This window comes from Peromyscus maniculatus, chromosome 1, assembly GCF_049852395.1.
Source record: "Peromyscus maniculatus bairdii isolate BWxNUB_F1_BW_parent chromosome 1, HU_Pman_BW_mat_3.1, whole genome shotgun sequence".
In the NCBI taxonomy this organism is placed as follows: Eukaryota; Metazoa; Chordata; class Mammalia; order Rodentia; family Cricetidae; genus Peromyscus; species Peromyscus maniculatus.
In genome coordinates, this window is record NC_134852.1 from 192,774,987 (window position 1) to 192,791,652 (window position 16,666).

The 16,666-nt window shown below is 44.4% G+C and overlaps 1 protein-coding gene across 2 annotated transcripts in view; it reads right to left on the reverse strand.

Moving 5' to 3' along the window:
• Aldh18a1 (aldehyde dehydrogenase 18 family member A1) overlaps nucleotides 1-9,801 on the reverse strand; it is a 37,943-nt gene extending 28,142 nt beyond the window's left edge. For both annotated transcript variants that reach the window (XM_016004674.3, XM_016004673.3), the window contains exons 1-3: nucleotides 9,540-9,801; nucleotides 6,342-6,457; nucleotides 1,058-1,272 (exon numbers count right to left, since the gene is read on the reverse strand). In XM_016004674.3, the coding sequence (XP_015860160.1) occupies nucleotides 1,058-1,272; nucleotides 6,342-6,429 (303 nt within the window). In that variant the 5' untranslated portion in view covers nucleotides 6,430-6,457; nucleotides 9,540-9,801. The remainder of the gene's footprint in view (nucleotides 1-1,057; nucleotides 1,273-6,341; nucleotides 6,458-9,539) is intronic.
• Between the last annotated feature and the right edge of the window lie 6,865 nt (nucleotides 9,802-16,666).

Below are 16,666 nucleotides of genomic sequence, written 5' to 3' on the forward strand. Positions count from 1 at the left end.
GGTGTCAACTAGCTAGTGCTCACATTTCCGCCAGTTTACTTTTCGCTTGCTCAGACTGCAGTGCATATATTGCAAGCAGTTAAAATATCATTTGAGCCTTTTAATCCATATATTTTCCTCTCCCTCGTTTTCTGTTTTGCATTTTTCTGCTCAACTGAGCTCCTCTCCCTTTATGATTTCCCAGCCCTCATTGTTCTGTGTTCACATCAGGTCAGCAGGCTTTGGTTGGGGGGTGTGTGTGTGTCAAGGATTTTCTTCAGGAAATCACTGAGATTTCCTCTTCCATTAGGGTTTGCAATATGCTAATATTCTCTCTCTCTCTCTCTCTCTTTTTTTGGTTTTTTGAGATGGTTTCTCTGTGTAGCTTTGTGCCTTTCCTGGAACTCACTTGGTAGCCCAGGCTGGCCTCGAACTCACAGAGATCCGTCTGGCTCTGCCTCCTGAGTGCTGGGATTAAAGGTTTGTGCCACCACCGCCCGGCGCAATATGCTAATATTCTAACTCAGACATTTGGTGATGAAACCCAGGGCCACGGAGCTGCATCCCCAAACCCATCAGTGAGTGTCTGAACTGTTTGGAATTCATGGATTTAAACATCTTACTGCACCTAAGTAGCTGCTTTATTCATATTCAGACTTTTCTATCTACAGCCATTGGATGGCACTTAATGCTGCCTTCTGAATCCACCTAAAATGACCAGATGTCTTGGATAAGACTGTGCATAAGGCCCTGACCCGATGGCTAGAGCCTTTCTAACAGGTCCACAACAGCAAAAGGCTGAGCGGGCGACTCTCCCAGACACTTCATCAAGTCTCTCCTCTGATCAGAACCTTTCATCTCCTTTGAGGTTGAAGCCCTATCTAGGCGAGGGTCTAGAATCCCACCTGATGATGATCACTCTGCTCTCCAGCCTCCCTGATGGTCACATCACTGCTCTCAAGCTTGCCTCCTCCCTGGCCCATCTGCTCTCACACACCTTATTCTTAATAAGTTGACACACTGGCACCAACTCAGAGACCCTGTTTAGCTGAGCAGGATTTTCCACCTCGACACTGACCTGTTCAACAATCGACGCCAGGCGCCCTAGTGCTAGGCCACACTCATCTCCTCTGGTCACCACGGCACTGCCGAGTTTAACGACGATTCTCTTGGCATGCTTCAGCTCACTTCGGTGGGCAAAGGGCTTGCCATGGGCACGACTGAGGGGTACTGTGATAAAAGGGATGTTGCTCCAAGAACGCACATGTCTGACAGCTGAAGGCTGGACTTGATCTGTATATCCCAAAGTCACAGGCAGGAAAAAGAGATACAGTGTAATTTTACAATGAAAAAATGCATGTACAACAATTAACCAGCTGGCCACCCACAAGAGCTGAGCTATTGCACTGTGTCTCTAGACCTTAAATACAAATCCTTTGTTGGTCTGCTTTTGAGTCAGGGTCTCCATACGCAGCCCAGGCTGGCCTCAGACTCACAGTCCTCCTGCCTCAGTCTCCCAATGTTAGGATTACAGGCATGTGCCACCATGCCCGGCACACACAACGCTTAGAAAGACCGTCTTATATAATAACACTAAAGTCCATCCCTTCATTATACAGCTATTCTTTCGAGTGACTATGTTTCAGGTTATGCAAATGCAAAGAAGATAGTCTGTCTTTCTGACAATGGGCTTGCAGTCTGGCACCTGGCACAGAGATGTTCACCGAGGCACCATTTGGGACAGGGGAACTGTAGCATCCTTACTGGACGCACAGGTGTACTGTTTTTTCCTTCTGAGGACACAGCCCAGGGGCTAAAACTCTGGTGTGTTTGTTGCTGGGCCTGCCTGCCTTCTCCAGGCTAACCAGTACAGCTGCCCTCCCTCAGTCTTCAGAGTATGATTCTAAATAACATGTGTACCTACATCTAATATAGAAGTTGTATACCTGATGTATAGCTTCTGTGGCCTGACAGAGAAAAAGGGGGTGGGGAGACAGACTTACACTGTTGGGGTTCAGATCTGGATCATCAATGGCTTTTACAGAGGTGGAGCCCTGAGCTCCACCAAGTATCACGTGTCCCTTGAGCAGCCGTCAGGACCAGGCCTGCAGGCTTTTTGTCTCTCCTATTTATGACAGGGCCTTCCTTATCTTGGGCGTAAGGGTATGGCAGCCCGATAGGGTACCTCAGGGGCACGGGAAGAAACGGTAAGCAGTCCAGGTGGTGAAGTGGCAGACACCAATCAGAACCCAGCAGCTGGGCTAGTATGAAGATGGCTTGTGATCCACACAGTCTCTATCAACAGAGAAGCATGGTCTGACCTGGAGTCAGGCAGTCAAGGGCTGTTACGCTTGCAGGCAACTGGGTCACAGCAGATTAGAGCCGACAAAGTTCAAGAGGGGGTCATAATTATCAGCAAGGTTTCAAGCAGATAAGAACTTAGTCAAGTTCAATGGGGCATTCAAGGGAAGTTTCAAGGAATTCAGGGCTTGGGAGTTTCCTGTCGAACAAAACCATCTTATCTTCCCCATCCTGAATGACCGACCCTACCATTCTTTTTTTTTGAGTTAGGGTATCATGTAGCCCAGGCTAGCCTCAAATTTACCAGGTCGCCAAAGCTGGATTTGAATTCTCAGTCTCCCTGCTTCGACATGGTGTGTGCTGGGAACATAAGAGTACATTATGATACCTGACTTCTTGGAGTATTTTTTATATTCTATAATTTATTTTACATTTTAAGGTTTACATCGAGGACTGTTATGATTGGACCTTAAATCTCCTCAGTGGTCATGTGTGCATGCCTTGGTCCCCAGCCTATAGAACTATTGGAAGGTGGTGCAATCTTTAGGGGTAGGGCTTAGAAGGTAAAGTTATTGGTGGTGTGTCCTTGAAGGGCCTATTGTGACCCTTGTCCCTCTTCTCTTTCCAGCTGCCACGAGGTAAGCAGTCTTCCGTCATGCACCTCCGAGTGAGGCATTGCCTTACCACAGGCCAAAGAGAAGCAGGGCAGTGACTATGTACTTCAAAGCCCGTGCATTGCAGTGACTGTGCACCACAGTGACCGTCCACTGCAGTGACCGTGAATTGCAGTGACCGTGCATTGCAGTGACTGTGCACCACAGTGACCGTCCACTGCAGTGACCGTGAATTGCAGTGACCGTGCATTGCAGTGACTGTGCACCACAGTGACCGTCCATTGCAGTGACTGTGCACCGCAGTGACCATGCATTGCAGTGATGTGCACTGCAGTGACTATCCATTGCAGTGACCATGCATTGCAGTGACCGTGCACCACAGTGACCATGCACCGCAGTGACCGTGCATTGCAGTGATGTGCACCGCAGTGACCATCCATTGCAATGACTGTGCACCGCAGTGACCATGCATTGCAGTGACCGTGCACCACAGTGACCATCCATTGCAGTGACCGTGCATTGCAGTGACCGTGCATTGCAGTGACCGTGCATTGCAGTGACCGTGCACCACAGTGACCATCCATTGCAGTGACCATGCATTGCAGTGACCGTGCACCACAGTGACCATCCATTGCAGTGATGTGCACCGCAGTGACTATCCATTGCAGTGACCGTGCATTGCAGTGACTGTGCACCACAGTGACCATGCACCACAGTGACCGTCCACCACAGTGACCATGCACCACAGTGACCATGCACCACAGTGACCATGCACCGCAGTGACCGTGCACTGCAGTGACCATCCATTGCAGTGACCATCCATTGCAGTGACCATGCACCGCAGTGACCGTGCACCACAGTGACCGTCCATTGCAGTGACCATGCATTGCAGTGACCGTGCACCACAGTGTCCATGCATTGCAATGGGGCCTCTGAAACTTGAATGAAAAATGTCCCCCACGGGCTACCGTATTTGAATAGGCAGTCTCCAGGTGGTTTGGGGGAGGCTATGGAACCTTTAGGAGGTGCAGCACTGCTGGAAGTATGTCACTGGAGGTGGCCTTTGAGGGTTTAGAGCCTCACCCCACTTCCTGTCTTCCCTCTCTGCTTCCTGTGCATGGATAAAATGTGTCAGCCAGTCTCTGGCTGCTGCCAGCAAGCCATGCCTTCCCTGCCATTATGGACTGGAGTCTTCCGGAAGCCCAAATAAACCCTGTCCTCCTAAAAGATGCTTTTGGTCCTGGTATTTATCACAACAGTAGCAAAGGCACACACCTTGTCACTCTGCCTTTCTTATTTCTTGTCTGCTCTTTGGCTCTCCATGCCCAGTTAAGCCAGGGCTCTGGGACCCAAGAGAAATCTGGATACAAAAATGAGCAAAGTCAGAGGTGCTTCTTTTTATCAATGTGAATAAATAATATCAAATATTAAAATACTGAATAACTGGGCCAGGTGATACACATCTTCAATCTTAGTCCCCGGAGGGTTAAGGAAAGAGGGTTATGGGTTCAAGACCAGTCTGGGCTACACAGAAAGTTTGAGACCAGCCTGGGCTACCCAGTGAGATCCTTCCTGTCAATAAGTAAATAAATATTTAATATACAGTGGAACTAAGCACACTAGTCACATGCACCATGTCACAACCCTATATAGATTTCCTTAGGCACTGTGTCACAGTGTCAGGAAAGAGACTAACAATTATCATGACCATGATCTTACTGCTTCTTATGAGTTAAGACTGATGAATTATACTTTAGTTATTATCTCTATTTTATAAATAAGGAAACTTAGTCCAGGAAAAGCAGTAATTTACCAACATTACCAGATTGAAAAAAAGAAATGACCATGGTACTCTGCAACTTCTCCCATCAACAGGTGGGCAGTCTACTGGATGGTGGGAGACCACCTGGAACAGAGATGCGCTGGATTCCCAGCAGGAATCCCTGAGCCAGCGTTTAAGCCAACAGACACACAACCACCATAAGCTAAACCCAGGCCCAAGAGCCAACCCACAGAACAGCGACCCTGATGGGCAGTTGTTGGTTTTAGTTAGTAAGTTGTTAGTTAATTATGAGCAGCAGAGCTAGTTTTCAAACTCAGGGAGCTGGTTCCAGATCTTATTTTCCACACTTAACACTCTTCTGCATCTGAAGGAACAGAGCTTCTCTGAGAAGGGGAAGCAAGCCATCTCCCAAAGAAGCCGGGAAGTTTTAGATTTGCTATAACTTGAGACGATAGCTAGCTAAAGCTATCAGCCCTTCAATAATGATGCCAGAGCAGCTGGTATCTATCCACACATGCTAAAAAGAACTTTGACCAACTCTCATACTCTGTGCAAAAATTAACTCAAACTACTTTATGAACTTAAACATAAAACTTTAAAACTTAGGGGGGAAAAACACAGGAGAAAGTGTTTAGAATCTAGGGCTATGTACAGAGAGTTTTTGGATGCGGCCCTAAAGTAAAATTCATAAAAAGAAAAACCAGTAAGTTGAACCACATCAAAATACAAAGCTTTCCTCTGTGAAAGACCTTGCGGAAAGAATGAAGTGATACATCAATAAACTAAAAGGACATGCTTGCAGACCATGTACCTCACCAAAGACAGTACCTAGGAGACACAACTGTACCCCTGGGCATTTATCTCAGAGAAATGTAAAAAACTCCTGTGTGTGCACATTCAGCGTGGCTTTATGCACACCCTCTCTGCATACTCGAGAGGTCAAAGCCCAGATGTCCTTAATGAGAGTGGTTATTCTAGATATGGTACATCTCTACCATTTTACAATGGTTCCCCTTTACCAATAACTAATATTCAGATAGGGCTATGGGGAATCATGTTGGATTAACGCAACAACAATAACAACAACAACAACAAAAACCCAACCAAACAAAAACCAAACAAACAAAAAACCAGAGCAAAGCAACCCAGAAACTTCAAGTTACACACCAGATGATTTCATTTATATAGCATTCATTCTTCAAATGGAAAAAAAGAAATTAAACATAAAAGAGATTAGTGGTGGCCAAGGGTTAGGACTAAGGGAGAGCGATAAAAAAGAAACATGAACACAAAGGTCTGATGGAGTATCCTCACTATATTAATGCTAGTATCCCGCTGGAAACATTGTTTGAAATTAGGTAAAAAAAAAAAAAAAGATACAAGGGATCTCTCAGTATTATAAGTGTAAAGATCTCAAAATTAAAGACTTAATTGCAGCCAAAAAAAAAAAAAAAGAAAAAAGAAAAGAGTCTAATTTGTATATATTTTGGAAGGAATGACTATTTACAAAACCACATTATTGACAAAAACAAATATTTGGAGCATCCGCCAGCAGGCAGCCTCCTGTATACTCCTGCCAAACTACAGCTTTTTTCCCCTTTAAATCCCAGCCTGCCATACACTTTGACCACCACACTTCCCACATACTCATCAGTGGTACATACGAGATCTGGGCACAGCTGCGGACTGGACCCAGGGCAGAAGACGTCGGCTGAAGGGCTGAAACCCAGAGTGGTGCATGTACCTCAACATGTTGAGATGTGGTCACAGATCCAAACACCTGTGGGAAGAATTTTTTAAAAGGGGGATCATGAAAAACGCTATCAACACATTACCTTTCCCTCCATTTCTCCTTCTCTTAGAGTAAAACTGCGACCCTCTTCATTTAAACTTTGCTATATTAGAGAAACTACCACCTGCTCAGTGTTACAGGAATAGAAAAGAAAAAGAATAAAGGGCTGCCTTCACTCTTCCTTTTTTTAAAAGAACTGCTTTACTTTTTATATACCGAACAGTAATTATATACAATGAATATTCTGAATGATAAAATATCTTTAAGATACAATGTTTATATGTTGGTATTAAATCTCTGTTACATTACCCATCCTGTTAAGGACTCTAACAGATTAACAAATCCAGCCTCCACAGCAGCCTGCTACTGTCTCCCAACTGAACGTGGGGGCTCACAGAAACTGAAATGTCAGCTTGGTTCTAGCCAGCACAAGGGGAAGGCCAGAGTGGGGGTGGGGGGTGGGCTACAGCCAAGTTTTTCTGGCTGCCACAGGAATCTAGGGTAACTCCTGCATCTCTGGAGGTCAGGGATGTAATGTTTATAAATGGCTAGCATTTTCCTTTATTATTGTATTTATTATTAGTGTGTGTGTGTGTGTGTGTGTGTGTGTGTGTGTGTGTGATCTCAGCAATATGGACATGGTGGTTATGAACATTTCCTCAGTCTGGGTCAAACCTAAGGTTTTCGACAAAGAATATCACACACATATCCATATATCCACATACATATATACAAAAAAAAAAAAAACAAAAATAAAAACAAAAACACAGTAGGAGAGTCATTCCTGTATGTACATAGAAAAGTCTTTTGTTATTGAGCTCTTATGCTATAAGGTCATTGCTATTTCACAAGACAAGAAAAATAACAGCATTTCCTTCGCTGGTGGGCCTGCCTTTAACTTGTGCCCCATAGACTGGTGGATATATTCCAATCCTTTGTGTGTACATGTGTGTTGGAGGTGAGGTCAACTGTGGTGTCCGCTCTATCTCTGTCCACCTTATTTGGTTGAGATCAAGTCTCTCACTGAACCCAGAGCTTGCTGTTTTGGCTGGACTGGTTGGCCGGTGAGCTTGTACCTGCTTGTCTCACTCCCCTAGCTCTGGGGTTACGGGGGTACACCAACACACCCAGATTTTCACATGGGTGCTGGGGATCTGAACTCGGGTCTTCGTGCTTACACCCACTGAACCATTTCCCCAGGCCCCCAAATCCCTTCTTCAGAGTGCCTCAGGAAATGAGCATTTAGCTTCGCAGCGAAGAAAAGCAAGACACAGAACGTACCACTCTACACTTATTCTGCACAGAGGCACAGGGGTGGAGAGAGAAGAGATGGACAGGACCGCTCTGCAGTAAGACATAAGGCAGCAAGGAGACAACTGAACTCGGGAAGGGATGGCTTTGCAGACTTCAGTTTCTGCATATGCTCAAGTATGTTGCGGGCCCATAATCTACCGTCAACACTTAAATAAATCCCCTCAATAACGGCTGCTAAACAATTATTTACACACCTTCTGCAAAATATCGATAAAGAGCCAACAGCAGCATACTTCTAATTGTGCTCCTTTGGACCATCCTCCCAGCAACTCTAGCCTTCAAAGATGGACAGACACCCCCAGGTGAGCTAGTTCAGGCACTGTTGCTCTCCACAAATGGGCTACCAACTTCCCTTTGGTGCATGGTACACAGGATGGGGGACACCACTTTAGAGTTGGGCAGATTCGGGCATTAGCTCTGTCCTTGCCAGGGGTATGCCTTTTGGAGGTTGACATGAACTTTGTAAACCTCAATCTCCTCATCTGCAAATGAGGGATAATAACGGTTAATACAGCATGGGATCACTGTGGGAGTTAGACCAGGCAATGCATGGAAAGCGCATGGGTACAAAGGTAAGGCTCATGGCTGTCTCCCTCCTCTGCCTTTTAGAAGGCACTGGCATGTCTTAACCTTTACACTTTTTATTTCCTTCACAGACATATAAAGGTCAAAAGAGCCACTGATGGACAGCTGAGTGTGGTGGCATACTCCGTTAATCCCAGAAGTTGGGGAGGGAAAGGCAAAAGGATCAGAAGTTCAAGGTCATTCTTAGCACACAGCCAGTTCTAGGCCAGCCTGAGCTCCATAGGACCCTGTCTCAGACTAGATTCTGATCTGACCGCATACATATTTCTAGATTGTTTACCCCTGTCATGTCTAAGTACAGAAAGCTCTGAATGTTTGAAATCCATCATGCCACTCGGTCTTCCCTTGTACCTTGTCTCTGTCCCCAGGAGGCAGCCAATGATTCCTTCACTGCAATGGACTGTTCAACCTGGCAGTTTACTGTGCCAGCCAAAACCAGACAAGTGATACAAAAGCCCAAAGGGTATGTGTGTCAAGACTGCGATCAAGAGAGAAGTTCTTACATTTTAACTCAGAACATCTCTCAAGTACCTATACACATCTACACTGAAAGCCCTTATCTCACTTACAGAAGTGAACTTCAGTCTCAACAAACCACCCAGGAAAACACATGCTGAGTTCATGGTTCACCACTTAACAAAAAGACAAAAGCCCAGAGATAAATGCCCCTGCTTCAGAGGGTGGGGGACTAAAGCTGGAGTGAGGCGTGGGGAGTGAAAATTCTGAGTGCACCCTGATTATGCCAAGAGATAATTATCAAACGCGGAGGCTCTGGGGATAACCTTGGCTGCAGGGAGTATCAGCTATGTACAGGCTCCATATGTCAGGGCGCAAGCCATCTCAGAGAACTGCAGGCACAGGCCCCGGGGGTGTGACGGCGGCTCCTTATAGATCAGGTGTATCACTACCTGCAGCGCTGGAGCACTGGACGCGGGTCCGGGATCTGGGTGAGAAGGGGCTGCAGGGTCTTCAGGCCTCGGCTTAGTCGCGAACCCAAGAGATCGCCAGATACCCCGGGGCCTTTTATGCCCCGCACAGGGAGCTGTGCACCAGCATCTCTGAGCACCTGAGCGCCCTGCACCGCCACCAGCCGCGACCCGCTCCCACGCCCTCTCCCCCGGCCCGCGGCTGCCCCGCGCGCACCCTCGCCCAGTGCAGCCCAGTCGCCTACCTGCTAGCGGCCGACCCCAGTCCCGGCCCACTCTCCGCGCCGGCTGCCCGATCCTCCGCCTTTTCTTCCGTCTACGTCCCGGCTCTCCGGCGTTGCGTCAGCCGCGTTAGGGCGAACCCCCGCCGCGGCGCCAGCGCAGCTGACGTTAGGCTACGAGTCGGACCCGAGCTACGCCGCGGCAACGGCGCAGGCGCTTCCGAGAATCGCGCCCACGCTCCACGTGGCGGCCCCCTCCCACTCCCAAGCTCCGCGCCCTTAGAGTATAGGGGCGGGGCTCTGGGCACCCAGACGGGAGCCGCCCCGGACACTTCCCGGAGAGGTAGAGAAGGGGATGGCTGGCTCCAGTTGCTGATGGTTTTCATAAGGCGTGCTTGGCAGTGATCATCTGTATGTCAGGCTCACCTAAGACACAGAATGGATCAATTAAGATTCTTGCCCCCCTCAAAAACAAACAAAAACTGGCTATTGAAAAAAAAATTGTCACCATGATAAAGTAAGTTGACACCTAGTTTATCCGGAAATAACAGCCCAAGTGTTTTTAGCAAAGGTGTTGGTAAGAATGCTGCATTTTAAAAAGGTGTGTTTAATCTCCGATCACTTATTATTCCCAAACGGAATGCATAAAGAGTACGGGCTGCCTCCTCCCCAGCTGGCTGTGTTCTCCTCACCATCGCACCGTTGCACACAGGCACATTGTCTAGAGGAGGTCAGCTGTGGTTGGAAGTTGGTGCTTTGCGCTTTTGTAGTCCTGACAAGGCTGCTGAGCCTATTCATTCATTTCCTCATTCACTAAAGGGGGTTTAGTGCTACTTCTTAATCCATGATGCTGCAGTATCCGGAAGAGAGGCCTAAAAGGAGGTTTCAGATCAGGAGAGATCAGGCTCATAGATGCTGGGTCTGCAGAAGCGGGTTCCCCTTCCATTCTTCAGCCATACTAAGGCACCTGGGTTGTCCTGCATTCTGCCTTGTGAGGACAAAATATGAAATCACGATCAAGCCAGGGCCTTGATCTTGAACTTTCCAACCTCTAGAACCATGAAAAATCAAAATAAGTAAAGAAATAAGTAAACAAGCAACTACCCAGACTTTGGTATTCTAATACAGCTCTACAAAATGGACTCAGCGCTGGGCGGTGGTGGCACACGCCTTCAATCCCAGCACTCAGGAGGCAGAAGCAGGTGGATCTCTATGAGTTCAAGGTCAGTGTGGTCTGTAGCTCGAGTTCCAGGACAGGCTCCAAAGCTATACAGAGAAACCCTGTATAAATAAATAAATAAATAAATAAATAAATAAATAAATAAATAAATAAATAAATAATAAATAAAATTTAAAAAATGGACTCAGCTCATTATCATGCAAGGCATTTCCTAAGTGGGGAGTGAGGCACTGGTTAGTTCAGTTTCTATATGAGAGAGATATCTGCAAATCATTACAAAATAATGTGATAAAGTGAATGGGTGCCTGGAGAGATTGGGACGGCTTTAAAGAGAGCTGTCATTTGGACTGTGTTATGAAGAACAAGTTCACTGAAAAGACAGGGCCCCTTTGAAAACAGAATTGATGAAACAGGGACTCAGACCTTAGTAGGTCAGAGACTGTAGTTGGAATTTTCCTTGGGCTGCCAACCAGCTCCCAAATAAAGATACAGAGACTTACTATTAATTATGAATGCTCAGCCTCAGCTTAGGCTTGTCCCACTTGCTCTTTAAAAAAAAAAAAAAGATTTATTATCTATCTATCTATCTATCTATCTATCTATCTATCTATCTATCTATCTAATGTACACTGATGTTTTGCCTGTATATATTCCCTGGGAGGGTGTTGGATCTCCTGGAACTGGAGTTATAGACAGCTGTGAGCTGCCATGTGGGTGCTGGGAACTGAACCCAGGTCCTCTGGAAGAGAGCCAGTGGCTAACCACTGAGCCCGCTCCAGCCGCCCCCCTAACTATAGCTCTTTTAACTTAGTTTAACCTGTTTCTATTCATCTACATTTTGCCTCAGGGCTTTTTGCCTTTCTTTCATTCTGTATGCCCTATTTTCCTGCTTCCTCATGTCTGTCTGTCTGTCTGGCCCTTGGTGTCTCCCTGGCATCTTTTTCTTTCTTCCCATGCCTAAATTCATCCTCCTCCTTACTCTCACTGCGTGAAAGTCCTGCTATACCTCCTCCTTTGCTATTGACCATTCAGCTTTTTATTAGACCAATCAGGTGCCTTAGGCAGGCAAGGTAAAACATCAACACATCTTTACATAATTAAACAAATGAAACACATCTTTGCATAGTTAAACAAATATTCTGCAACATTCCCCCTTTTGTCTAAATAAAAAGAAAGGTTTTAGCTTTAAAATAGACTATATACAATAAGGACAATTATCAAGTAAGAATTATATTTATAATATCCAGTCCATTTGTATTTAGCAAATTCAGAGAAAATACTCCATTATCTATGCTATCTTGATGAGTCCAAAGTTTTGTACCCAATTTACTTTCTACCCTAACTTGTATTACTAACCCAAAATCATCCTTTTAGACCTCAAAACATTTTCTTAGATAAATAATTTAAGTCTTTATGTTTCTCAACCTTATAAACTTTGCATCTCTTATATAAGTTTCTTTTCTGAATTTGGTAACAAGGAAAACTATAACTATCTCATCTTCAACTCCATCAGAGACCTGAGAAGGATACAATATTCCCTGAGTAAACAGGAAATGCAGAGCAAGACACTTCCAAAATTATAGAAATGACAAAGACATCTGGCTGCCTGGACAGTCACTCAAGTTTCCTCTGCAACATTGGGGCATCCATCTTCACCTTACAGGTCAGGAATATCTGACAGACTTTTCTGTGAAATAGGAATTTTGAAGGACTGTTCCACCTTGTCTTGGCAAAGTTCAGTCGTCTTTTTCCTTGTGTCCTGCTTGTTCAGTTTGTACAGTATACTGTCAGCAGTCAAGGCAAAGGTAGTTTCTTGCCCAAATAGCTAGCTATACCACAATGAAAGCAAACTCCATATGGAGGTTCTTTGTTGCCCGTCATCCTTTTATGAAGTAGATTGGTGCTGCCAGGAGCAGACATGTCTCACTGTCATGAAAAGCCTTAGGTTATTGAAACATCTTAAATGCCATATTCTGTAGGTCTCTGAAGTATTTGAAAAAATATATTTATCTGTTTAACCTTGAAAACATAACTAACTACAAATTTGATTATTACAGATGACTACTAACCTCCATTTCTCAATTATCCTAAAGAGTTTATAATACTAGCTTTCAAAGACTAGAACTTTATATTACATTTTTAAATGAGCTGCATAGGTACAATACCTTAAACAAGAGTAGAAACGTATGTACAGTATAACAAAAATAACCTTAAATTTGTATCAATATACAAAAATCCATACCAATGTAAAATATTTGCGATGAATAGTTGTTTTTTTTATCCTATATTCCCACTAAATGATGAAAAACATCTATAACCCACTGAATGACCAAAAACCACATACTCCACCTCTTGGGAATGTGGGTGTTGTGTTCTCTAGACTGCTTCCTGATGTCTAGGGGTGACAGCATCTCCAGGGGACCCTGAGAAAATTGAGATAATGGTCAAGTCCTAAGAAAACTAGCTATAACGTTTGCTGTCCAGTGTCTGTGTAATAGGAAAGTGCAAGGCTTATCTGAAGTTTGGCTAGAATAGTCTGTGAAGCTGGATCCTCTTAGTCAGCAGCCTCGAATCTGTTCTGCATTCAGAACTCTCAGGAAACTGCAAGAGGCAGCTGAGAGGCTGGGTCACCTGGACTACCCATTTGCATTGGTGTCTGGTCCCCTTGCTCTGAAAACACACAAACTTTCAAAGGTAACATACATATCTGCATTAACACAAGTATGGACTGTGCATTGTACACAATCCAGACAAAGATGATTTTTTGTTTTATGTTTGAGCAGGTAAAAGACATCTGTCAACTTTATAAGTTTGTTTGGACTGTATAACCAAACTTCTGTCCATGCCCTATGAAAGGATAGCATGTAAAAATAAGTCATGAGGACTCTGTAACCAACAAGATTTATCATCTCTCATCTAGTCTCAGAGCTGTTCCCATTTCAAGGGGTCAGCATATACATCACCCATTATGTAATTTTTTTTTTTAGGTTTATTCTGTTTTTAAAATTATTTATTTATTTGTTTTTGAGACAGGGTTTCTCTGTGTAGCTTTGGGGCTTTTCCTGGAACTCACTCTGCAGCGCAGGCTGGCCTCAAATTCACAGAGATCCAACTGCCTCTGCCTCCCAAGTGCTGGGATTAAAGGCGTGCACCACCACCACCTGGCTTAGGTTTATTCTTTATGTCTGTAGCCAAGATTTTCAGGGACTCCCACAATCAAATCTGGTCTCTATTAATTTTGAAGGAATCCACAGCCTTTCATTTCCTGTGGAAACAAAAGCATAACCTGTCCCCCAATGCAAAACATTTTCTAAATTTCATTTTAAAGTTAAGACATCCTAAAGTATCTGGGCTAGTTTAATTAAGCAATTCCTTTTACAACCCCATGTCTCTTAGCAGCTGTCATTCACTCATCAGCATTCAAAAAATTCAAAATCAACAAAGCACCACACAGGATCCAGACTCTCTGTGTGCTTCTCGTTTTTACTGGCGTATTCCTTTTATGTTAGTTTATGCTTTCTTAAAGACTTTAATTCTCTTTAAACTACTCAGTTTTTCCTACGACTATCTATACCCATTTTCTTTTCTTTCTTAAGCACCTATGCACACTGTAACCTGTCTAAAATTTTTATTTTTTTTTTTCTGGTCTGGACCTGTTTTACGGTGCACCTGTAGTGTTATCTGACAGCATGGGCAAAACCTTAAACTTGTAAGTGGCAGCTAGGCCCTTTGCTGTGTGGCTCTTGCAGCTGGCTCTGCCCCCTCCTTGGGTCCCTGAGAGTAGAGTCTTTTTGTTTGTTTGTTTTTTCGAGACAGGGTTTCTCTGTGTAGTTTTGCACCTTTCCTTTTGTTTTTGTTTTTGTTTTTCAGCTTTCTCGGGCCCTGTGTGGAAATTCGGGCCCCACATTGGGCGCCATTAATAGTTGGAATTTTCTTTGGGCTGCCAACCAACTCCCAAATAAAGACACAGAAATTTATTATTAATTATAAATGCTCGGCCTTAGCTTAGGCTTGTCTCACTAGCTCTTTCAACTTAATTTAACCTGTTTCTATTCATCTACATGTTGCCTCAGGGCTTTTTACCTTTCTTTACTTTGCTGCTTCCTCTGTGTCTGTCTGTCCCCTGGTGCTGTGGGATGGTCTGTATGTCAAATGCTCTGATTGGTCAATAAATAAAACACTGATTGGCCAGTAGCTGGGCTGGAAGTATAGGCAGGACTAACAGAGAGGAGAAAAGAAAGAACAGGAAGGCAGAAGGAGTTACTGCCAGCCACCGTCATGACAAGCAGCATGTGAAGATGCAGGTAAGCCACAAGCCACGTGGCAAGGTATAGATTTATAAAAGGATTAATTTAAGTTATAAGAACAGTTAGCAAGAAGCCTGCCATGGCCATACAGTTTATAAGCAATATAAGTCTCTGTGTTTACTTGGTCAGGTCTGAGTGGCTGTGGGACTGGCGGGTGACAAAGATTTGTCCTGACTGTGGGCAAGGCAGGAAAACTCTAGCTACACCCTGGCATCTCCCTGGTCTCTTTTTCTCTCTTCCACCAAGCCTAAATTCTTCCTTCTACTTATTCTTCTTGCCCAGAAGTCTCACCTATATCTCCTCCCTCGCTATTTATTGGCCATTCAGTTTTTTATTAGACCAATCAGGTGTCTTAGGCAGGCAAGGTAAAACAGCAATACATCTTCACATAATTAAATAAATGCAACACATCTTTATATAGTTAAATATTCCACAACATAAACAAATGCAACACATCTTTGCATAGTTAAATATTCCGCAACAAGAGACCTTAGCATAACTGACTTCATGATGGAAGCACTATTCAGGTTGTAAAACTCAGCTGTCTTGCACCACCTATCAAACCTAAAACACAGACCTAATTCGTCAAAGTCCACAGTTCTGGGAAAGTCTCTAAATGTACTAACTTTGTTTTTTACTTTTATAATTCTGCTTCTGGCTACCTGCTCTTGTTAATTGAAGTGTATCAACCCAGGACATAGTTTTTCTGCTTAAATGCTCACCCTGAGAAAGCCTCCAAACGCCCAGTGTAGTTACCTGCCTGCTAATAAAGACTTTATATTGGCTTAAACCCTTGTCTGAGCAGCCTTCTCTGGTGAATACCCCACAACAGATGACAGGAGAGATATCTGGCTGTGAGTGCATCATGTAAAGTATGTTCTGTGCTATGCTAAAGATTTTGAATCTCATGGAGCCATCATATTAGTAAATCCAAACTTTTTAAGGCCTGGAATGATATGATCAGGTTTTTGTGTCAGAAATCCATAAAGAGCTGTAGAAGCCAGGAAGTTGGTTAGCCCATTGCAAAGGTCCACGGAAGAAATGATGGGTGGACAAACGGCTCCAACAGGGGGCATGGGAGGAAAAAGGAAGGAGAGTTCACAGCACTCAGCGCTCGCAAGGGTGAGCACCAGGAAGAGGTGTTCTTTGGAATGTGATGGTACTTCAGGTGAAAGCTAGGAAGATGAGGGGAGCTGTGGTTTGGGAAGAGTGTCAGTGCCAGGCACATGTTAAATTTTGAGCACATTGTGGGTGGGGGCGGAGATTCAAGAGAAACAAAACAGCAGGAGCTGGTTAGATCTAGTACCGGGGCTTCTCAAAAAAGATTCTTATATAGCTAGGGCACTGTGGATAACTAGACTAAAGGAGTGGGGTTCTCTGTGAGTTAGAAGGCTGATTCTGGTTCTTCAGTTCACCCACACATCACCTTAGGCAATGCTTGTCTGCCTTCCAAGCTTCTGGAAATAAAAGATACTTTGTAAGTATTTGAGGAGTGAATAAATTTGATTTCTTTAGTTTTTTTTAATTTTAGATTTCTCAAAAAGGAAATAGGAATTGACCCCCTAGTACCCAAAAGAAATTTGGCTATTAATAGCATCCTTGTTAAGCTGGGCTCATGGGCTTGTCTGCAATTCCAGCATTCCAGAGGCAGAGGTCAGAGGAAT